Source organism: Meriones unguiculatus, chromosome 4 (genome assembly GCF_030254825.1).
Source record: "Meriones unguiculatus strain TT.TT164.6M chromosome 4, Bangor_MerUng_6.1, whole genome shotgun sequence".
In the NCBI taxonomy this organism is placed as follows: Eukaryota; Metazoa; Chordata; class Mammalia; order Rodentia; family Muridae; genus Meriones; species Meriones unguiculatus.
In genome coordinates, this window is record NC_083352.1 from 11,689,145 (window position 1) to 11,714,982 (window position 25,838).

General features: G+C 40.5%; 1 protein-coding gene across 2 annotated transcripts in view; it reads right to left on the reverse strand.

The window, feature by feature from the left end:
- The window catches only part of Csmd1 (CUB and Sushi multiple domains 1), a 1,585,983-nt gene that overhangs the window by 1,088,112 nt on the left and 472,033 nt on the right, over positions 1 to 25,838 (reverse strand). For both annotated transcript variants that reach the window (XM_060381443.1, XM_060381442.1), the window contains exon 3: positions 24,193 to 24,305. In XM_060381443.1, the coding sequence (XP_060237426.1) occupies positions 24,193 to 24,305 (113 nt within the window). The remainder of the gene's footprint in view (positions 1 to 24,192; positions 24,306 to 25,838) is intronic.

The following is a 25,838-nucleotide window of genomic DNA, read 5'->3' on the forward strand; positions in this document are numbered from 1 at the left end:
CAACTCCTCTGTTAAGCTATTCTTCATTTGCCACAGTTAGGAGAAACATTTGGCCTCAGTTTGTTGGGTTGTGCTCAGTTTTAAAGACCTGTGGCTGTGTTGGTGTCTCCCATTTCATTTACTCCACATGCTATTCCTTATCAGGGTGCTTACCTGGGAAGGTGGAATCTCAGCATCCCTAAGCGTTCACTCCCTGGCATTTTGATACTTCCATTTTGCTTCCCCTACTGGAGCTCATGGTTCTACTACAAGTGAACTCCACAGAGCAACAAATGCCTTCATACTTTAATAAAACTTCTTAGTAATGTCACTTTGGACACAAGGTAACTTCCCAGGTTCCTGTTGCTTCTCTAGAAGGAGGGCTATTTCTAGGGACACAATCCTTCTACACATGTGTATCATGTTTTAAGCATAAAAACACCAAGAACTAATAAAATTGAAATAGAAAGGTTAGAAAGATAGCTAAGCAGTTAACAGCACCTGCTGCTCTTCCAAAGGACCCAAATTTGGTTTCTAGATCACAACTTAAGGGGACACATCACCTTCTGAAATTCTAGCTGTAGAGGATCTAGTTCTCCCTTCTGGCTGCTGTGGACCTCCATCATATGAGGCACAACACACACAAGGCACACACACACACACACACACAAGGCACATACATAATAATCAATTAGTAAAAAACATCTAAACCCCACTTAATCCAGCCCACCCTTCTGTTGGTCAGGTTACCATGACAAATTACAGGAAAAAAAGCCCCATGGCTATTGCTAACATGTTACCTGGAACTAGGACAAATAATAGGGAGAGGGCACATTAAGTGAAAAGAAACAAAGTTAATCAAGAAATCCAAAACAAAAATAAAATAAAATAAAAATAAAAAATAATAAAGAAATCCAAAACAAAAACATTCTGCTTTCCTCAGTAACTTAAAACAAAAATGTAGTCCAGAGGAAAGAGCCAAATGGTTAAGAGTAGCTGCTGTGCAAACAAAGATGAGGACCAGAGTTCAAATCCCTGCACCCACGTAACAACTGAGGCATGGCATGCACAGTTGAAATGTCGGTAGTATAGGATGGAGAAAGGTGCACTCAGAGGCTTTCCTGATGGTTGGCAGAGATGCCATGTTTCCCGGCTTCCAGTTCACTGAGAAAACTGTCACATGGCAATAATGTGAAGAGCAATACAGGAATCCACCTAAAATCGTACTCTAACCTCTGCTGCATGCACAGGCGTGCAAACAGTGCCAGGTGTGAGTGCATCCAGAACATGCACACAGACACAGACACACACTCACACTGGTACTCAGGAGCACATGCACACACACTTCAAAAGAAAAAGAAAACTACATGGAATAATCCATTACTCTTGTGTCCAGATGGTTTTTAAAACATTAACTTTTCATCCAATGAGCTTATAGTCAAGAACCGCATCTCAGCTGAACTGGAAAACTTCTGGCCCAATCTCACTGCAGGCTCTCCTCTCTCCTTCACTCCATAAACTCATCTTCCCCATGAGCTCGCAATAAGTAGCTCTATTTTATATAAAAGATGTGTGTATGTGCTACATGACAGACAATGCATGGAAAGTCATAATTTTGTTTTTATGCTGATGACAAGTCACTCACATTTACCCCTTGCTGTTTTGGTTTTCAAGAACTACTCAATAGTGAATGATACACAGTGACTTTAACTTCTGTAGGCCAAAATAGCTATGAAGTCAATGCCAGCATGGTGCACCCATGGGTACATATACGCCACAGGCACCAGCTCTCCACGGCTGAGAGGATTTCTATGTGGAAATTGTTGGCATCTTAGTGAGTATTTTCACAGATATGTATCCTGTACACTGTGACCATCTTTATAACCTCATTAGCTGATGCTAACTTCCATCTCCAAATCACTATCCCAATTTTAACTTCCGTCAGGAATTTGTGAGTTATCACTTTTACATATCCTCCAATGTTTGGACTCTTTGTTATTATTATTCACCCATTCAAATCACTCCTATGCCGCCATGTTGCTTTTTAGATTGATTCCTTGGAGTTTAAGGAGTCAGACACAGTCTCTACCATCAGGTCCGTCCTGTGTCCCATTCTTCCATCAGACAACCTTACATTTATCTCTTTTTATCTCATCTGCTCATGGTTACTGTACTCACTGTTTCCTTCCACAGACTCTCCTTTACCCTTGAATCTTTCTAAATTTCATGGGACCTAAACTTGGTCTTTCTTAATTTTGTAATTTTTTTTGATGGAGCCAAAATAATTTATTGTATTCATAAAAATAAAGATGAAATTATAAATGAAATGATATGATAATGACATGAATAATATAAGTAAATAAAAATATACATAATATTAATTAAATTTATATAAATGAATTTTTTTTCCATAATTTTATTTTTCTCATTAGTTACATTTTGTTAATTCTGTATCCCAGCTGTATCCCTCATTCCCTCCCCAATCCCACCCTCCCTCCCTCATCTCCTCCCTGCCCCTTTCCAAGTCCACTAATAGGGGAGGACCTCCTCCCCTTTCATATGACTCGCTTTTGTCAGGTATTTTCCGGACTGGCTGCAAAGTCCTCCTCTGTGGCCTAACAGTACTGCTCCTCCCTTGGGAGGTGGGGAGGTCAAAGAGCCAGTCATTGAGTTCATGTTAGAAATAGTCCTTGTTCCCCTTACTATGGGAAACCAATTGATTACTGTAATTTTTATTTGGTTAGAAATATTTTATTTTGTTCCTAAAGCTTTCCTCAATCAAAATACACTAATGTATTTTTTCTATATTTCTCTCTAAAGATTATAATGGTTTATTTTTTCACACTTAGGATTTAAAATAAGTGAAATTTATTTTGGGAAAGGAGGAGCAGTAAAAATTTAATTCAAATAGTCCTAGTGAAACTCAGTGGGTCACACACACACACACACACACACACACACACACACAAAAGAAGTCAGGAAAATAAAGGGATACTTATTGGGTTTGAGCAGGATGAGAAGGAGGAAACCTGTAAAAATGACTAAAATCTATTATGTACATAAAGAACTGTCAACAGAAAATAAAAAACAACAGATAAAAGGAACTAACTTTTATAATATCAAAAGTGATGGGTTTTTTTTATTTTGTATTTGCTTTGTCTTTGATGATTTCTTATTTCATTTATATATCACAGTCTTTAAAACAGGTCAAGTTTCCTAGATGAAAAGAATACATACAATTTTGTGTCAAGAAAAATAGTATTTTAAAAACAAACTAACAAACAAATTTGCTGCTCAGTGTTTCCTACCAACTAGAAGTTTGCTTTATTATGAATTTCTGTTTGTCTTAGGGTTCTAATACTGTGACAAAACTCAAGTTGGAGAAGAAAGAGTTTACTTAGCTTACCCATCCTTATTCACCAGTAAAGAAAGTCAGGACAGGAACTCAAACAGGCCTGGAACCTGGAGGCAGGAACTAATGCAGAGGCCAAGGAGGGTTGCTGCTTCATTAGCTTGTTCCTCATGGTTTGCTGGGCTTGCTGTTTCATAGAACCCAGCCCTGTCTCATAGAACCCCACCCCAAACAAGCTGGCCTCTTCCCCTTCAATCACTGATTAAGAAAATGCCCTATAGGATGGCCTACAATCCAAGTTTCATAAAGGCATTTTCTCAATTGTGGTTCCCTCCTTTTCTCTGATGACTCTCAGCTTGTGTGAAGTTGACGTAAAATGAGCCAGTATGCTAGTGGGGGCTCTGGCCAATCTGAAGCTCCCTGGCTCTGAGCTTGTGAAGCCCTTGTGTGCCAATAAGTATGGCCTCAGGAGACCTTGAGTAAGTCAGTATCTCAGCATGAAGACTGAGCCACAGAATGACAGAAAGATGTTGTTTTCTTCTTCTGAAAGCAGATAAGCTTGGAGACCCTCTATGAATTAGCAAAAATGACTGTGAAACTGTCACTCTTACTTTAGAAGATGCATATGTAAAATAAGTGATAGATGTAATTTTAAAAGAGACAGAGAGATGATTTATGTTTAATGTAGTATGCACAATTTTGGGTTTTAGAAACATGGGCTACTTACCAGTGATCATAAACTCTAATAAAATACAACAGCAAGTCAGAAAAAAAGAAAGAAAAAGAGTAGGGAAGAAATGATGGAAGAAAGGAAAGAAGGAAGGAAAGAGATGGGAGGGAAAGAAGGAGGAAGGGAAATAAGAAGGGAGATAGGAAAACATGAATGAGCAAGGAGATCCACAGGGGTAAGGAGGGAAGAGAATGAAATAAAGGGTGAACATCATTAAAAATGCATAATATGCATGCACAAAAATGTCCTAACAAAACCCATTAACATGAATAATTAATACATTCCAATAATAAAAAGAGATAACTGAAAACACACTGGAGCTTATTAAGGCATGTCCATACCTATGTGTCCTTAAGCTTTATCCTTACTCATTCTCCTCCTCAACTGACCTCCTATCCCTCAAGTTATGAGCTCCCACAAGCCTACTGTGAGTATCAGACTCTAAAGCCAGCACCAGCCTCACAGGACATGGTTCAGATGGAATTCAATACTTCCTGTGTCTTACCATGCAATAGTGAGTCTTGCAAGTACAACTCCTAAGTGTTGTGGCACAGATGTGCTGTTTCAGGAGGAATGGCACCACTGTTCCCTCACCTCACGTTTTCGAAGATATGCTAAAGTTTTGAAGCCATCATATGTGTTGATGAAGGTTGAGGCAGCCTCTCTTCCTGCATGTTGATTTATATGACAAATCCAGTTGTTTTGTTGGCCACTAAATGAACAAGATATAGTGCTGCTAAAGTGTGGTTAAGCTTATTATCCTTCAGTTCTGGATTTGGGGGGCTGAGTCTTTGGAGGCAGGCAGCCAGGCTCTGTCATACCTCTGTCTAGAAATACAGATGAGAGCAATAATTGTCACTCAGCCTGATGGCTTTGACTCAGACCTATTATGCCTCTGATGATCCTTGAAATTCCACAGAGGTCAGTTTGTCTGTTAGGAAATCCTGGGTTGGAGACAGTCCCCCTCCCTGCTCTTGTTCTCATTCCCTGTAGTGCCAACCCCTGGGATGTCTGTTCTGTACCACAAACAAACCCATTCTGTTGCCTCTGGGTTCACTGGGGTCATTGGTGACTTGCCCCTGCTGGACAGTACACACAAGAACATTACGGATTCCAGATCGTTTCTGTTTCTTCTGACTAGAGAGCATATCACTATTTTTGTGTATGTTGGTGGATGAAAGTCTTCTTTCCTGTCTTCCCAGGCCAATACACCAGACCTTAACTCATGGCTCAAGGCTTGAAAATTTTACTTACTTCTGCTCCAAATTGACTCCATGAGTATCAAAGAATTCTAAGTTCTACTTCAAAACAGTCATAGGTAGTAACCTAAGAGAGATGGACTCCTGACTTAGCACATGTGTGTTGTGCTTACCTACCAAGTATCAGTAATCCTAATTGTCACAGAACCAGCCTCAAGAGGAAACTTTCTAATCATGAAGGCACTACTAGAATCTTCATGTGAGAGAGGCTGAAAATTCAATCATCTTAATTGAAAAGGAAAGATTATTTCATTATATTCAAGAAAGCATTAAGAGTGCTAGCATATGGAACAGTTAATTAGGTAGTAGAATCGGGCTGACGTTTATTCTACTGTGGAAACTTGGCCCAGCCTCTGTATCTGGGCTAAGTCATTGACTTCTTTTCAAGTAAAACACAGGAAATTCACTACACTCCTTCTAACATAGTGTTATGAAACACTATGGTACTATAAGTGAGAAAATATTAACATATCTCCAAATCAATCACTAGATTAAAATATAAACACTCAAGGATTTTCAGGGTAAATAACAAAATAAGGTGAAGTGGCAGACTTTAAAAGTGATATTGGAAGATATTGATGAAGAAGGGGATGAGGATGAAGGTGAAGATAATGAATATGATGACTATGAAGAGGAGGAAGGAGAGTAGGATGACTAACACAGAAGACTAATGGATTAAAACTTTCCATTTTATTTTCTCTTCATTTTTTTTAAATTTCTCCAGTTCCTGGGAACAAGTTCCAGTCATTCCTCTCCCCATACACTTCCCTTGCACTCAGTCATCCTGTTCTGAGGTCTCTCCTAACACCATGTTTCTCAACTTACTTGGGAGGAAATAACCTTGAGTAAAATACAACAGAAAAAAATTTTCCACTTTTCTAAATTCATTTGTATTCTTTCTTGTCTCAAAAACTGTGGATTAAATACCAACATTGTTCTCTGTGGGGGAATATATATATATTCTTTCTGCTGAAGGCTAGAGAGCCCTAGGCCCCTGTGTATTAGGGCATGGAATTCCAGCTTTTATTTTTTCTTTCTCTGTCTATTGGGCTCAGGAATTACACTGTGTCTATATGTGAGTACAGACAGCATTTACCAACATGAAAAAATGATATAGGAGCTGGAGAGAAGGCTCAGCAGTTAAGGGCACTTGCTGCTCTTTCGGAGGACCCAGGTTTGTGGCGTTCACATTCACAACCCTCTGAAGCTCCATCTCCTTGAGATAAGGTGTCTTCTTCTGGCTTCCCTGTATATTGTATGCACATGGTGCACATACAAGAAGCAGGTACATATAAATACACATAAATACAAATTAAAACTATAAAGTTGTATGTAACTATAAGTTGCATGCTATTTCTACTAAATTTACAATGACTTCTCTTTTCTAACTGACAAGTTTTCTTTCATAATGGATCCTGTTCCTATGATTTTTCAACCTGCTGGTCACAAACAGCCTACAGCATAAAAAAAAAATAATACCATACCTAGTAAAACGTATTATGTTTTTCCCATATGTATTACAAATCTTTTGGTCTTTGCATAGCTACTAATTTCTTACTTGAAATACACAGTACATGCAGATAGCTGGTGTCGATGTATGTATCTGCCAAGTGAGGAATTAAGCTTTTTTCTGTTTCTACTGTTATAGCAGCTCTGTGTTGGCAGCAATGGCTCTGCCATCACTAGCACATTGAGCCTCATTCAGCAGCAGGTCAAGGTGCAGGGAGACTGCCCACTGAGGAGGGGAAGCCCTTGCCTAAGAGGCCTGGTTACAGAACAATGCCATCTGCATGTGCCATGTGTTCTTTTTTTACCTTTGATACTCTGTGCCCTTTAGGGTTATCACTTCCTTTAATAAGACTTTGTTGGTGAAATTTGGGACACGCAAACTATAAAAATTATAGTTCTCACTCAAAAGATGTCTCCCATTCATACATCTCTATGCAATGACTCCCAGAATGCACTCTGGAGGTTTACTTGCCTATTTCTTTCAGTAGTCTTTTGGCATCATTTACCAAGTGCCAGAAACACGCAGTATAGTGTGTAGTAGAAGGACGCTTTGGGATAAAAATCACCTCACACATGCTCAGAACATTAGATTTGACTTTAAGGGAAAACATCAAACTACAGTTTAATACAGTGGGTGTTAATAATGGGTTTAGCCTATAACTGGACACATATAATTGCAAAGCATTTCTCCTCCCATGTAAAATTTTCCCCACAAAGCAGTTATGCCAAAGGAATGCAACCACTAATCAGGATATTTGATTCTATCCAGGAGACAAATGAAACGATTTGCACACAGTTACCGACATAGGCAAAGACTACAGAGGCTGAGGTGATCATGTATAGGAGCCTGGCCTACATTCAAAAGGATAGGTGGGAAGCCCACAGTTGTTCAGGTCTCCAGGCTGCAGTCTGATGTCCTTATCATGACTCATGGTATTTTTTATCTAAAACCTGCCTGAACCCACTGCTGCTCCATATACCATCATGTGTCTGTGCAGTTTGCTTTATTATGTTTAATTTTACGTGTGTGGGAGTTATGCTCGTATATTTGTATACATGCAATGCTGAAGAGATCTGAAGATGGCGGTATATACCCTGGGACTGGAGTTACAGATGGTTTTGCACTGCCGTGTGGGTGCTGGGAATTGAACCCAAGTCCACTAGAAGAGCAGCCAGGGCTCGTAACTACTCGTGACCCATCTCTACAGCCTCTGGGCTTAGTTTCTTATGACATGAACTCCCCTGGGAGTTCAGAGAACTCTTCTGACGCAGAGGAAGTATCTCATTTCATCCACCAGTCTCCTTATCTTCACTGATGGAGTCTATGGGATGTCGCATGTCCCACAGGCTACTCAGAAAAGATCTCTACGCCAACAATGTGAGCAGAAATGGACACCGGATTAGAAGCTCCCTTAAGAAATGAATCACCTATCTGAAGGTCCATGAGAAGGTGAAGACTGGCTGCATACCATGTAATTCACCCAGTGCTCTGGCTATCTCTGCCAAGTCGTAGCACCGGTTTGCAAGGTCTCCTTCCAAGCTGATTTTCCACCCTGTCTACTGGAGCACAAAAGACATGTGCATCCAGAAACCATGGTAACTGGTAGGAAATGCCACCAGGCCAAAATAGAGATCTAAATACAAATAGTGTATGCTTTGTCTATAGAAATTCACATCTGATGATGTATAGCATATTGAAACATAATCCCTGAATAAATACAAGTTGACGATGGTGTTCCTCAGAGGCGTGGAAGGTAGAAACCGAGAGACTTGGGAGAGGTTCTGGCTTTCTGATCCCATGAATTAAAGTGAGCATATTGTAACTCATGGTACTCAGGCCTTGTTGGTAGCCGTTTGTGTATGTGCTCATGATTTACCAAGCCCTGGGAGTCCTGCTCCATTCTGATGATGCACCAGGGTACAGGTGTGTGTGTGTGTGTGTGTGTGTGTGTGTGTGTGTGCATGTATGTACAAACGTGTGTGTTATGTGAATGTGTGCATGTATGTGTTCCTGTGCACATATACATAAATATTAGGGCAGTGAATTTGCAACAAGTAAATCATGTGTTCAACCTCATCCCAAGCCCAAATGAAGCTGGTGAAAAAATTGCCCTCTCTGTCTTTCAGGGAGGGCACAGGGCCAGTTTTGTCAGCAATTACCTCCATTAGAGCCAGTGGGGTAGAGTGCCGTGGCGGGAATCCAGAGGAACCTGCAGGCCTGGAGTGTTTAAATTTAATGCAGAGCACATTTTAGCCTGTTTCAGGCACTTTCCCCTTATCTTTAATGTACACTTCCTTTTTAAGATGCCCTCTCTAATCATATACAGATTTTTCTTTGTAAGAAAGTCTTCCTGTGCTAACGTTTATTAAAATATTATTAGAGCGTTTGAAATACTTCACCCTTCCCTTAGGTAAAGGAGAATTGAACCCAATGTGGATTTACCGGTGCCTATCATTTCATGCAGGACTTGACTGAGTGGACAACAAAACCTTTGGAACTTATTATAAATAATATTTTAAGGATGACTTCTAAAGTGTGTTTAAGAGAGAAATGAGTCTTCAAATTTGCTGTCTGTGTTAAAATCTGAAAGTTAATACAGCCCTGAGCTTGCAATGGGATATTTTTTCCATGAAGGCAATGATATTCTACACATAAAGATTCATTAATGATAAGGCTTCTTTGTCTGCTTCACATACAGCTTGACTTTGAAATAGGAGAGTTATGTGTTCATCAGAAATGTCCTGCAATGAATGTGACTCTCCTTCCTTCATCAATTCCTTTCAGGGCCCAGGAGCAGACCTTGTCTCATCTCCATATGTTCTAGAGCACAGGATGTAGAAATGTAATTGTCTTGCTGCCACCAAGCCATGTCTCACCTCTGGCCACATTTTCTACCTCACAGCATTGGAATCCTCCCTAATCTACTTTGTTGTCATGCTTTCAACCTGTAAAGAGTATTTCCTCCAACATAAAAACATACTACAAAATAAGCAAAAACCACACATCTCAGAGAGGTGCTGTGATGTCTAGGGATGGACTGTCTCTGGGTTTTACTGAAGTTGGCGACAGTCCTCTTCCTCCATAAGTTGGTGAATTTTCTTCCCAAACCCACATTTGGAGTCCACAATGCTGTCCAGTCAGAACTTTTCTTTGTGGCTGTGGAGAGTTTGACTGTTACAAATCCAGATTCTAACTATTCTGGACAATCCTCCATTCCCTGTGTCTGACCTCACAGCCAGTCAACTATCAGCATATCACAGCCAAGCTCTCACCATTCCTCAGCTAGCATCTGAGACGTACTTGCTATATCATGCCTACCTGACATTTCCTAAGCATTTTATTGTCATCATAACATTTATTTCATTTATGAGCCTGTTCCTGAATAGAACACATGTTTGTAAACCTTTTACAGAGAATGTGGGTTCTACTCTGGGCATCTATGGAACAGGCAAAACATACCAGTGTGCTTTCTGCAAAGTTGCTTGCTCAAGGCCAGGATGCTCGGCATACTGAGGACGTCAAAGGAAAATGATGATCTTGGGATAGCCAAGGAATAGCCCACCACTGGCTCAGTCATGTGTTTGGCTTCTCAATTTTCTGGGAGTAAGAATGGTTTAAAATTCTAACATGAGTGACTTCCTAGTGTGTGCACATGACATAGCAGCCCCCACCATAGGCTTACATTCATAAACTGAGGACCTTAATGCTCATGGATAAAGAGGAAAAATAAGTTATGTGAAATACCTGTGCCCCATTTAATCAAATCCACTTAACTAAATACTCAAAACTTAGAGTATACAAAAAAAAAGTGTTTAAGTTCTTGTCCCTATAAGCCAAAGAACATAGTTTTGCTGACCAATGCATTACCCTGTGCCAGGAAGTGTAGTGTGTTGAGTGGCTCAGTAGATGATGGTTTGGCCACTGAGCCTGATGATCCAGTACAAGCAGTGAACTAAATCCTACAAGTGGTCATCTGAGAGCCCCATGCATATGTGGACCCAACAACACAAGACCTTCCTCATATGAAAACTCCACACAGCAGAGTGGTATCTGTTTTTTTTTTGTTGTTGGTGTTCTGTTTTTTGTTTATTTTAATCTCAGAAATAGCATGTCAGAAAATACAAGCAATGCATTCCGCTGCATTTGCACAGTCACCCATGCCCCCTAGTTACACCTCAGGAAGGAGCCAGGTTAGCTGAAAACATGTGGGCACCATCTTCCTCCATCCTAAGCCATGCTGCTCTGAACACTATTTTGTTTGCCTCGATTAATATTCCAAGAAATGCCTTCTGTTCTCACAGCCTGTCCTGGAACTGCACAGCCACGAGGAGCACAGAGGCAAGGCAGTTAGACAGAATCTGTTAGAGCGGCCTGCAGGAGACAATGCTAGCAATTTTATTTGTTGTCTATTAGTGAAATGGCAGCACTAACTCATTTCACAGAAGAACCCAACAGCTGTCAGATGGTGGGGAATGTAACTATATACTATCACAATGTAGCTATGCCAAGTAGGTGCTTTTCCCTGATGTGGTCTCAGACTGTGAAATGCCCTGCGACCTCTGGAAGCCATAACAGGAATCTGGGCACATCTGCCCGAGGATGGCACCATCAAAACAATGCAAAGCATGCACAGTTGGGCTCCCAGCTGTCAATCCACCACATTCAAAGTGGCAAGATTTAGGGAAATAGGATGAGCACTAAATGTCCTATGAAACTTGATCCCTCTACCACCAATTGATAAGTACTCCATCCTAGTCACCACATCCCTCTTGGTAAATCTTTTTATACTCCATTCTCTGGGCAGTGGTGAGGTAGAAGAAAAGAACTGTATCACTCTGTAAAGTTTAGTTTATTTTTATTTTCATGTGTATGTATGTGGGCAGGAACATAAGCATGCATAGACATGTTCCCATGGAGGTCCAAGGTAAGAAGGAGAATCTTCCAAGATGACTCTCCCCCTTGTATTTTGAGGTAGGGCCTACTATAGATCCATATATCACCAATCCTACTCTCCCCTGCCAACTTGCTGGGGGTGTGCTGTCTCTGCCTTGAGAGGCTGGAATAACAGGTGGGCTGCCATACACACCTGACACTTGTGTGGTTTCAGGGGATCTGAAGTCTGGCCTTCTTGCTTCTGTGACAAGTGCTTTAAATACTGAGACATCTTCCCAGGCCCCTAAGAAGTTTAAGGAGCACTTTGGACCTAGTATCTCAGTGTGACATCTGTGGGTAGTCAATGTTCTTCTGAAGGAAAAACACAAGAGTGAGCCAGTTAAGAACCTGTGACTAGACAGTCAAGGTGAGTACAGAGAGTCCTGCTTGTCTTGCCTTCCACGAATCTCAATGGAGGATTCTGAATGTGGTCTGGACATCCAACTAACACCAGGGGAAGTGTCTACTGTCCAGTGAAATAGGGGAAAAAGTTGATCCCCTCAAACTCCTGAGTCATCTGGAAGAAGACACCTATCAAACCTTACCTGCTGCTCATATCAGGGCTATCAACAAGGTTGAAGGTCAGTACTCCTCTGAAAATTCAGATGGGTTTTCTATTGTCTAGAGGAGCTAAGGAGTGAGGACAAATGGAAAGGCAAGGGACTGTCAAGGCCCTAGTTATACCTGAGAGGCTACTGGTGACCACTAGAGAAAAGACAGTCAGATTGTTTGTGTTTTAAGGGTGTGGCCCCCATAGGTTGTGCATGCTACCTTGGATGGCTCTGCATTTCTGTGCATATTGGCAGAGATTGCTGAAAGTGATTGGTTAGTTTTAAAAACTGGAATGAAGGTGGGGAGTGGGGAACATGAGGAGCCTCTGGGAGGAATGCAAGGCGAGGATAAGAGGTGGGTATGATAAAAAAAAAAAACACCATATACATGTATGAAAATTCTCAAAGAATAACTTAAAACTACATCTTAAAAAATGAGTGAAGCCAAACAGAGAAAGGGATGGACAGATTCCTTCCCAGGGAAGAAGACAGCAGGGTCTATTGCCAGAATAACCCTGCAGCCACAGCACCTGTCTTCACACATACGGCTTTACTGGGGCACCTCCTTCATCTAGAACTATCCAAATATCAGCTGTGGTTCCTTTTTTGTCAAGGACAGAGTCACAGCTGTAACTAACCCTTGAAGATCTTGGAAACAAAGCCTGGGCCTGTATAGTGAATCTCCCTTCTGCAGATGGATGTCAGAGTAATAGGAAAACTCTCTCTACAGCTCCAACAGTTTAAGGATGGAATGAGAATCTACGTGGATACTATCTTTTAAAAAGCTATGCTAGAGCCCCTGTAGTTGAAGAGGTGAGATGGCAAATTGTTGGAAACCTGAAAATGGAGACAAACAGTTACATTAAATGTGGCAAAAGTACAACTGATAGTATGTCCCAAATGTTACCTGGGTAACATTGTAATCCAGTATTCTGCCTCATGTAGAGTGTGTGCAAGTCTCATTAAGCTAAGAATACAAGGTGCTAATTTTAAACAGAAGCACAGGATTGAAAAGTTGCCCTGGCTTATTTTCCAGAAGTAGCTAATAACATGTATGAAATTAATTAGAGAATATTTAAAATTATAAATTTGGTGTAGCTACAGTCATCATACAATGTGGTTATAACTATGATTTATGGATCCAAGATTTCCTTCGAAAATGAAGCGGATACATAGGTTCTCCTGTGTGTGTGAGTAGTGTGGTATACAGGAGGGCTCCGAATAAGCGTGAAGCCTCAAAACTGCAGCCTCAGATGGAAAGTATTGAAAATCCCTCCCCTCACTCCCCACCCCTGACATACACACTAAGTCAGAAAAATACCCAGTGTTGTGATGCCTTTAGCTTCAGCTTCCAGTTTCTTTTCCTCCCACGCTCTGTGAAACTGCGGGACACTCAAATGTCCCACATACCAGCTGTCACTCTCCTGCCCACTTTCCTTTCCACGCAGTTTTTCATCCCAGCAGTCTAATATTTAAAAAACATGTTTTTGAAAAGCGTATGCTTGATTGGAAAACAAAACCTAAGTTGAGGATGTATTTGATTTAAATGGCAACCAATGCTGTGTCAGGAACAGATAGGTTTTTGTTACAAGTTGAACCTCATACAGCAGTGGTTTCCCCTCCTCTTCCTCAAGGGTATGAACGAAGTATAGATCACATTCAAAATCCACATTTAATATCTACAAGGGAATGTGCAAAACAAAAGCTGATACTGCTTGAAAAGTCCTGGACTCTCTCTACATATTTCATGTTAAAATGTTTTAACTTATTCACTTAAGTCTCCATAATCATATTTTTCTTGGTGCTTGGAATTGAACCCAGAACCTTGTACATGCCAGGAAAGCATTCTATCATCTTGCTATATCCCTAAACTACATTATTAGCTTTTAAGGGAAAGATCTGCAGAATGAAGATGATTCCATAAATTTCTATGGAGATAAAATTTCATTCTGATCAATGTTTGGACACATTTGACAGAACTTCTCATTGAGATTTGCATTACCCTGGTTAGCCCCAAATGTTGTGAAATGAAATACACAACTAAAATGAAATCAACCAGTCATGAAGACTATGCACACACACTCATGGTGTGACCCTGCATGGAACCTCTTAAGTTCTGTAAGAGAATCGGTGCTTTATCTGGGGAAAGCAGAAGACACTCCGGATCTGCCCTCTTTCAACATATGAGACTCAGGGAGCTCAGGCCCATACTTGTTGTCAAATGGGATCACAGGCGGCAATTCTCCTGCTCTGTTTAAGGAAAGGGAGAAAAGCAAAATCAAAAGGGGGTAATGTCTGAGTAAGGTCTGGACACCTTTCAAAATAGCAAGCCAAAAGTATGCTCATGTGAAACACAGTGACACTGAACCTTGGGCTCATGACCAACAGTGAAAATGAATGTACATATTAGGGAGAAACTTGCAAACAGAAGTGAGAGCCAGATCCCTGTGGACTGAGTTCAAGATTCTGTAGCTAAAGGAAACATTTCACTTGCTTTTAGTTAGTCATACACTTGATGCGGAATTTACCAGAACAGGATGGTAACGCACAATTTAGAATGTCCATGTCTAGTTATGGAATTAGCTGATTATATTTAATTTAGTTTGAACATGCTTGACCAAAGGCCCTTTAAAGGGGAGAGATGTCTAATTATCATGTAAAGTAACATGGACTTGATTGACCTGTAAGACCCAGAGTTTTATCTTGGTCCAAAATCCAGCACTTATTTTCAGCATGATTGACTTGTTCCTTTTCTTTAAAGTGAACAATGCCCATGTCCTCTTCTTGCCTGACTCCCATTGATGTCAATCCGTTGTTTCCTCCTATTTCCTCAACTAACCATCTCTAGCTGGAATCAAGTGTGGAAAGGCACCGCCCCTCTGCTCAGTTGCTTCTATCTTATATTCTTGTTATTTTTTGAAGACATAAATGTGCAAGTCAATAGTGAAACAGCTGCAGCAGAAGAAAACTACCTGAAATGAGATATGCAAACAATAGTGAAGCAACCTTAGCCAGGATACACAAGATGCTGGCTGATTAGCAAATGGCCCATGACTCTCAACACATCAGCAGGCGCACACATTCTTTGAACTCACCTTGCAGGCTTTCAAGTCATCTAAAGCAAACAGAAGCATAAAGAGGAGGTAAAGCCATGTCCCAAAACAGTGACACAAAAGAGGACATCAGTACAAAAACAGCAGCATTAAAGAATACCACACTGGTCTTACTTAGAAATAATCATACTACATCTGGTGAGGATCTTCCAGGCTTCCTCTGCAGAAGTGACAGAAGCAGCTAAGCCAGATTGTGACCCAAGACATGTGCTATGCATCCATTTTACAAATGAGGAAACTGAGGTAATAAAAGATTAAGTAACATGTCTGGTGGCCACATTGGCCATAGATGTGAAATGAGATGAAATCCAGCATCAAATTGTACAGACTCACCCACATACACACATTTAAATAACAGAGACAAACACTTCCCATCTCTACTATCAGAACAGCCAGTGAGCACTCTGGTGTAGAAAGTTTTCTAATTACCATTAAGGACAAAGCAACGAAACAAGAGAAAAACAATGGGGGAGAGCCACCTATTCTTTGTTGCATATAAGGTGCATTTTAAACGATGGACAATTTTCAAACGCTGCCTATGATTGGGTATTGTTAGGTGCTGTTCATGTGTCCATGGAGAAGGTGAAAGCAATTTGTCTGGGACAGAGACAACTGGCTGGAAGGAAGTCAACCAAAAAATAAATAGCAGGATCATGAGAGATGAGTGTTTACAGTACCAAGTTCATACTATCATCATCGTGAAATATGTTAATAGCGTAAGAATTAATTAGAAGGTGGGGCTGGAAGGATAATGCACACACACACTTATTTGTTTCTGAGTGGTGTTTCTGAAGATGATTTTTCTAGTGAATCACCTTGGTTTTCATTGCTACTTTTAATAGATTCCTGCTATCTGGGAGCACAGGTTTAGTGAATACATACTTCTTTCTCTTAAAATACTTCCCTACAAGGCCACAGGAAAGGAAGACAAACTCATTCCTCATGTGAACAGATAAGCTGGGGCATTTGGATATGGGACTCCTCTATTCTGAGGAATAGGGGAGAGGAGGTGCTGGAGAGAGGGTGGGAGGAGAAGAAAGAGGGGTCTATGGCTGAGATGTAAATTCAATTAATTAATAAAAAAGAAATAAAATACAACACTAATTTGGGAATTGATTAACTCAACCATTAAAAACAAAACAAAACAAACAAACAAAACCAAATGACTGTACCAAAGGACTTTTAATTACTTGGCCGCACTTTTCATGGAATTTCCAGGTAAGAGCCAGAGGTCCAGTCAAGAATATTAATGCTCACATCATCTTCAGAAATCTCTGCTTTATGGCTTTCACTTTCTAATGTTGTCAATGCTGTTGTAGTGGGCAAGGACACAGGGCAAAACAAGCCCAGGGTCTTGCTCATCGTTCTAAGCCCAGCGAGAACTGAGCTCCACAGGGCAGGCACCCTGTCAACTCCCCTGAACATCCAAGCAACTTCGTGTACCACAGCAAAGACAGGGCTGTTCTCAGAACCAGGCACAAGGGCAGGCACACACAGGTGTGCCTATGTGCTTCTGCAAGCATTCATCAGCACTTTTACTAAGCTGCTTTAGTGTAGTGTGCATGCCAAGGATCCCAGGATGATGCATACACAGGAGAAAATGGCTTGTTCTCTTTAAAAGAAGAGCTTTAAAGAGGCTTTTCCCATAATGCCTCAGGAAGGAAAAGAATAGGGAGCAATGGAAATGTGGGTGAGAGAGTGTGTGTGTGTGTGTGTGTGTGTGTGTGTGTGTGTGTATTTGTATGTACATGTATGTGAATGTGATAGTGGGTACATAGACAATGTGAGCATGTGTGCCTGTGTGTAAGTCGTGGTTGGCAGCAGCTAGAGATGTTATAGGACTCTCAGGCTAAAAAGGTTGAATAGATGGAATCTGGTTCAGCTCCCTAAAAATCCAAGTCAAGATGAGACCAACTCAGGAATGACTGCACTAGAGGCTGGTGCAGTTCCCAGGGCTCCGGCTCGGCTCTAATGCTGGAGTGGCTATGGCTCTGCTGTGGCTCTGTCCTTTGCAGGAGCATGAGGCTGAACAAACTGGAGGTTGTCACAATTTCTCCATGCATCAGACATGCAGGGGCCACACAGGAGGCCTTTTCCATGGCTGCTTTCTTTTGACTCTTATCTCCTCTTCTCATAACCCGACTGTCTTAAAGCTGAACTTTCAGAAAGAAACATCTCATTACCAGTATGTCTGAATTCTTCAGTTGTTGGGATTCCAACAGTTAAGGTCATCATTTGTTATTAAATATTTTATTTTCACAGTAGAACATTGAGCCAGACGCCTGTTGATTAGTCCCCACCTAAGGGTCTGAGGGATTTAACTGATCTAATGCAATAGTTTCAAAGGTTGCTGCAGAACCTTGGACATGGGGTCCTAACACATCTGGTGTTGAACACCCTTGTCAAGGGGACAGATGTATCTGAGTCGTGGTGAACACAGAGAACTGATAGGGGCTGTCACCAGGAAGAAACTGGTGTGACCCCTGTCCCCCCCCCCCCAGTGCCACAGCACCTAAGTCATAAGAGGAAGTGGCTGGGAGCTCCACTCTGGCTGTACACTTCCTGTCTTAATCTGAATTGGCTGCCAGGATGAGCAGGCTAGAGAGCCGCTGTTGCCCCCACACAACCATAATCCGAAGATAGTTCCCCAGCTCCTGTGCTGATCCCTCCTGCTCCACAGCACAGCTCAGGCTGAGTCCTGTATTTGCTGCATGTGGACACACACAAGCACTGGGGAGCCCAAGAAAAGTGAAGTGTGGAGAGTGCAGGGCCACCACTCTTTATGAAGCCAGGTCTGCAGATACTCAGGCAAGAGATCTTCCATTGGGGGATAGGACAGAGGGAAAACCTGGCAGAAACGGAAGGCAAGACACAGCACAAAAATGCCAGCCTGCCACGCGAGGGGGCTGCTTAATGATCTTGGGGATCAACTGAATGTGCTCCGTCAGGACCCCCCTTCTCTTGGCTGAGTTGAGAGCTACGTGAAAATGTGACAGTTTTGCACAGAGAAATGACTGTGTAACAAGTGACCAAGTGATCCAGCAAATAAGAGATTACCTTGGTGACTTGAACTACACCACTCTTCACAGATTTCTTGTGTCTGTGTTGTAGATTGTAGAAACACTTTGGTTTTAAAGTGCTTCAGTCATTGTATACAAACTATGTGTGAGAGTTACCTAACTATAGAGAAGGTTCAAACTATATCTTCAACTGTCAGGCTCACTAATGGTTTTATTTTTGATTGTGAGCCTAGCCTTTAACAGCTGAGCCATCTCTCCAGCCAGTTTTCAAGTTTTAAAGGAAAATAAAATAATTAGCACTATTAAATACACTATTTAATTTCTCTTCACATTTATACCTAACAGTCACACCTGTTGAGGAGTGTGAGGGATACTCTTGTTTCCTGGATATATTGTATCAAAATTATATATATATTTGAAATACCAATTGCCTCACATAGTTACATTTGTGGTGGAAATACTCAAAACCCACCTCCCAGCTATTTAAAACTCAGAAGATACATTGCTAACTGTAGTTACCTATCACTCAGTCACACCCAAGAACTTACTTCTCCTTTCTCAGCTTCTTACCTCTGTGGTGAGGCTCTGCTTTTCACCAACAATACCTGTATATGCTGCCTTAGATACCCTTAAGAATACAGAGAAGCAAGGCCCAAAGAGGCACCTTGCAAGACCTTGAAACTGACATAGCTACACAGGGGTCGCTGGAGGGGATACTGTCTCCTTCTCCTCACCTTCTGCACATTAAACCACCTACTGAAAAAACAGGCTGGAAAACAGGTACAGTGGAGTCTTTTACTGACCAAGCTCTGCCCTGTATTTCACAGTGCATCGAAGAGGATCTAGCTCTTCCCTTAAGGCTCTAACAGTGTGAGTTTTCTGTCTCAAGGACAAGACAGCGTTAACCTAGCTCACTGCTGGGGTGTTCTGGTAGCTAGGAGTCCCCTAGTTTGATCCCGCCTTCCCTCAAAGCCACCCCCTTTCCATTCCTACACAGTCCTCCAATAACACCGTCTGTTCTTCTCCATTTCCCTTCACCTGTTCCTTTCTCACCAAGAAGGAACCTCTTTTCATCTATGCTTGACCAAAACCTCCATTTAGGACCTGGCGCCAGCAGGCATTTATCTCTTGAGCCTTTGAACAGCACTTCAGGATGTGGTGGAAGCAGAGAATGAAGAATCACAGGACTGAGCTAACCCGCTCTTGCCCTCCTGTGCTAAAGCACCCTGTCTGCATAAAGGCATTTTATGCCTGCTCCTCCATTCCATCAGTCCTCAGGAATCCCATTTGTTTCAGCCTTATTTTGATTACAGTCTAGTGCTGTATATCTGCCAGATACCCACTGAGATCTTTGCAAACAAGAGAAGAGGAAAATGAAGCCTCTAAAAATCCCACATTTTAAAGACTTATTTTTATTTAAATATATGTGAATGGGTTTGTGCACCTGTGTGTGCCGTATCCGCAGATGCCAGAAGAGGGCATAAGAATCTCATAAGCTGGAGTTACTGTTGTTTGACATGCCTTTTATGAGTGCTAAGAAATGAACGTGGATACTCTACAAGCAGGAAATGTTCTCCATCACTGAGTCATCTCTCCATCCCTGAACAATGAATTCTTAGACCCTTATGTCTGTCTACCAAGTCCTGCTCAGAAACTATCTTGATCAACATGAACATACTGTGCAGGGATACTGTGTGCATGTGCTTGAGTTTGGTCTACAAAATCTCACGGCTAATGTTCAGCATCTGGAGGATGAGCAGTCCCTGGTACCTGCAACTTCTGAAGACAGGCAGATCTGCACTTAACTCTGCTGCCACTGAGCAGCACAGTGGGATTCTGAAAAATGAAAGTATTTTAGTCAAGGCTCTGTCAGCTTTAAGTGATACTAACAGATAATTTTACTTTCCTTCCACAATCCTTGTGAGGATAGGATTAGAAAATGTGCTTAAGAGCACTATATAATAATAGACACATCTATCTGTCTATTGTCCTTTGATCTACCTCAATATCTATCAATAACTAGCTGTATCTTTTTCTACACACTCTATCTATCTATCTATCTATCTATCTATCTATCTATCTATCTATCTATTTTTTGTTATCAACCTGTCATTTACCTAGCTATCATCTGTTTGATATCTGTAATGTGTAGCTTGCTTTGATCATCTATTATCTACTTGTCTATCATGTATCAACAAATTTATCTATCACATATGTATTTATCAATCTTCTATCTATAACTATTTTATCATATATCTTTAACAAAGATCTACCTGTTATCTTTGTGTACCTATCATCTGTCTACCAATCCTTCATCTATGTATGATGCACCCTTCTCTAAACATCTATCACTTACCTTTCTATCCATCATTTATTTATCTCTTACTTTTCTATGCATCCATGTACCCATTTATCTACCTACACATTATTGATGTATCTATCCACTTATATATCTATTTATCTAATCCATGTGTCCCCCACCTACCACCTAACCTAACATTCACTATAGATGGTAGACAATATCTGTTTTAATCAGTAAAAACATTTTAAGACAGAAACAAATAAATTGGAATTTCTTAGAACTCACTAAAAGCAAGATGTAATCTTGTATTACATTAGCAATTTATTAAATAGAATTGTACAATTATTTTTTTGTCCATGAATGGAGCAACAATACATGATGAGTATTTTGAATTAGTGGCTTAATTTTTTTTTCTGTACTCAGTAGTTAAAATCCCTGGATTTCTTATCTAATAATCTATAAGATTATTGCTAAAAAAACACCCAAAGGGGTTTCTTTGAAGAAATTCAAATACACCATGTAAACAACTTTAGGAAGTAATTTATAAATATTTTCATTGAATTACAAAGTTAACTTCAGTGACTGAATGCATTAATTGGAATATTTAACTCATTGTTCCCATAGTTATTATGTAGATTAATATCACCATGTACAAATAATAATTTACATAAACAATAGTTATTTCAAAGTACTGCCAAAAAAAACATGAGGCTCCATGCCTGCATTAAGATCATTGCCAAGGTTATCATATTTTGACAGATCTTAGAAGTTTGCAAATTTCCTCATTCCAAGCCAGTGAATATAAATTAAAATTTTAATCAGCAATCTGTTAATACTAAAGATATTCTAATTTAGGAAAGTAGTGCTCCTTTAAGGACCACAGGGGGAAAAAAGCTTTAGTACTTGATTTAATACTTTTATCTAAATTCAATTTCCATTAAAAAATCTTGGCTAATATATTAACATTATTTTTGACTGTTTAGATTAACATTAATTAGATTGTTTCCTTAATAGAAATTACTACATGTATTGTCTCTTCCAAACAGCAATTATTAGATTAGAAGAAAATCTAAATTATTTTAAAAATTCATGTAAAGAACACACTGAAAACTGCTGTAGATGTCTTCCTGCCAACTCATTGGTCCTGCTTTCTCTCCTGCAGATATCTTTTCCCTGCCCTGCACACTCACAAACATTGCATTAGTGAGTGAGAGTTGACTCCCATCCCTGGAGACTTGAGCTACCAATGAGGTAGGGGAGGACTCAGTGAAAGCTTGCCTTTCTTTAAGATAACTCCTCCCACCTGGACTCTTCCATCAGGTTGGTAAACTTCATTTTTTGCAGACACATATAACACTTTCATTTTTCAAAAGTCTTTGATGTGAAGTGATAAATAACTATTATATTCAGATATTAAATATTGCATACAGCTGGTTTTATTAATGATGGACTTGTGTATTTTCACCCATGTTTTCTTTTAAAATTAGACTTATGTGTATTGGCAATTATCAGATAAATTATTAAACGTTTGAAATCTAACTTAAAAACCGGCATCAAATATTCTGAACATATATTCAAGTTAGCACATAGCCTATGAATTTTCCAGTTATACTTTGTCATTATCTAGATGCCAACATGAAGGACATTTCAACAGGGAAAAATCCACCTATGCTTTAAAAACTGTGTTATCATCCTTCATGACAATGAGTGAAACCCACAGCATATCACGAAGGTTTGGTGAACCGGCGCATTTGGCAGTCACTTAGTTCCAAAGGTTCCTACATTAGCTACTAGTAACTGAAAAATACACAGAGTATAAGCATAGACTTTGTCAGGAAGAAGAGAAGAATTGCCAGGGTTCCTGGACTTTGGACACATTGTCTACTCAGTGAACAGGTATCTTCCAAAATGTAGAAGTAAGTATACCTCAGAGAGAACAAACACTCACTAATGTAGAGACTTTTTCTACAGTACGCAAAAGACATACGATTCAGGACTCAAAGGAAGATGGCAGGTATAACTGAATTTGAAAGTTAATTAAACCAGTGACCATAAATCAGCCTGCTATTGTCTTTCACTCATGTCCACTACTCAGATTCAGTCCATCCTCATCACCTAACATTTAGCCTTTCTTGATCTCTTTTCTACATGTTAAACTGTACTCATGGGTGCATTAGTTCACATATGTATTGGCCAGTTCTGTGTCAGCTTGACACAGCTGGAGTCTTCAGAGAGGAAGGAGCTACAGTTGAGGAACTGCCTCCATGAGATCCAGCTGTAAGGCATTTGTTTTCAATTAATGATTGATGGCTGGGCCATCCCAGGGATAGTGGTCCTGTGTTCTATAAGAAAGACTATACTACTTCTTGACCATCAGTCACACATTTAAGTGTTTAACCATTTTTCTAGCAACTGGCACTGGTTTATATGAAAGTGTAGTGGCCTCACAACAGAGCAGGCTGGTATCTTCAGCATCATTGCCTCGGTCACTTGAAATAAAAAGACTGATAAATCTTTGTATAACTCCACAGGGCCATATTATATTATAACCTGTTGGAACCAGATAACTCCATTGCAACTAACTTCAGTTAAATAAAACAAGCGCAGGTTTTAACTTTCCGCAAAGAACATGCATGCACATATCCTCAGTATTAAAGCCAACCGAAGACAAACAGAAATCAGACCACATCTGTTGTAGAGTCAGTAGCCAATGGCTTCACCTACAATATACTTCTTGCAACTCAGAGGCACCAGAGCTTACTCATGCTATAAACTCTTATATTACACATGAAAGAGAAGATTAAAATCTTAATGACAAACTAAATTAGACTCTATGCTTACAGGTACCAAGATCAATTACTTCAAACCTAACTCAGAGGCAATAAGTCCCTTTGCTAACATCCATTACACCAAAACACCTTAAAAATAACAACAGTGTCCTGAAGCATGTAAGCATAAATCTGTAGTCAAACACAAAAGTCAAATTCCACATCTTAGCAAGAATAAAATAAGAGAGAGGTCAAATTAATTTCCAAATTAAAATATTCAACTTTGGCAAAAATTTCCTTTTCTGAGACCACTTTACTTAAGCCCTAGTTAGCAGCTACATGGTCAAGCAAAAGATTTAATGAAACTCCTTTAGTTTCAAAACAAATACTTTACAACAAAGCAGCCCACCAATTAATGTATAAGTCTAACCCTGAGAGGTTACCATTTAAGTCAACCAAACAATCTGATTCACAAGTTCAGACCAATAAAGGAGAAAGAACGTAAGCATGTTTTGTGCTAGGTTCTTTGGCAGATACAGAAGACAGTGGTGTATCCGCTTGGCAGTGCATTAGAGAGCAGCCAGGTACGCCCACCATAAAACACGTCTGCATCGGCCCATGTTTCACAGCGACATGCACACGAGAGAGCAGTATGGCAAGAGCAGCAGCCTCCTACCTTCATACATGGCCTTGAAACCCTGCGCGCTCACTGCAAAGTCCGTGGTGAACCAGAGCGTGAGGAGTGACCCGGTGCTCACGATGGAGGAGGGCAGCTGGAATCCTGACAGCCTGGGTGTAGAGGAGAGAAGAAAGAGTCAGAAGGTCTTCAGTGAAACGCGGGAGTGTTAGAGCGCACACGCTTGCAGGTGAAGCTGGTTGACTGAAGTTCTTTGGTATTATTCTGCTTGTTTCTGAGAGGCCTTTTGACGAGGCTCAGGCTAACCCGGAAGTGTTCTTTCTTCTGTCTCAGGTGTCTGAAACTGGGGGTTACACATGTGACCCTTTGGCCAGCTTTGATAATTCTTAATTACGTTACCTTTATCTAAGGTAGATCCTTGAAAATGTAGGTAACCGTTATATGAGTATTTGATGTTAGCATAAATTAAATAACAGTGAGCCAAGAATTTGTTTACTTAAATAACTTTTGAGATTTTTTTGATGAATTGTTCACTGGGGTCTTCAGCAGAATGGATCGGGACAACATAGCACTATACAATGAAATTCGTGTACACCTTGTGAGACAGGACACCCCACATGTGCTTTTGTGTTCAGTCCCGTTTCCTACTCATTCAGCGGTGCTTGTCACGTCTAACATGGCATCTGTTTGTTCTTATATCTACTCCAAAGAAGCTACATGCTTGTCATTGCATGCAATGACACTCAGTTACCTTCCTCAGAAGCCACGTCATTGATTATAACATGTATTGTAACATTTATTTCTCGAAGTAAATCATTTGGTTTGTAAGAATTGGCAATGCTCAGAGCTCAGGAAGAAAAAATTAGTGACTACATATGTACAGTACTTTGAAAACCAAAAGAGTTTTGACAAGTCAAAGGGAAACTCAAACAAATTATATTTCATCCAATTTCATAACTAAAGGGATTTATTTGTAGATATATGCAGTAGGAGAGTAGTCTGTACACACTAGGCAATCCTTCAGAAGTCAAAGCATATGTGCACCCTTGGTAAGATGGAGTCCGGCTTACCAGCCAGCCTGCACCATTAGTGACCTTAGCTGCTGAGAATTAATAGCAACAATGGGCTGGATGGACTCAAGATAATCTACTATTGCCAATAACAGCATGATAATTTATCAGTAAAATGACAAAACTAACAGGCTTAATACTCCAACCAAGTAGCATGAATGGAGATAACCTAGAACCCCTGCACAGATGTAGCCCATGACAGTTCAGTCTCCAATTGGGTTCCCTAGTAATGGAAACAATGACTGCCTCTGACATGAACTGATAGGCCTGCGCTTTGATCACCTCCCCTGAGGGGGGATCAGCCTTACCAGGCCACAGAGGAAGACACTGCAGCCACTCCTGATGAGATCTGATAGACTAGGATAGGAAGGAAGAAAAAGAAACCCTCCCCTACCAGTGGACTTGGGGAGGGGCATGAGTGGAGAAGGGGGAGGAAGGGAAGGATTGGGAGGGGAGGAGAGAGGGAGCCATGGTGGGGGGGATACAAAGTGAATAAGTGTAATTAATAAAAAATTTGAAAAGTAAGACTATAGTCACATGAGGATTATTATACAAACAAGGATCACACTTTGTTTTTCACTGTTATTTGTGTCAACTTCTAAAATTCTATTTTGT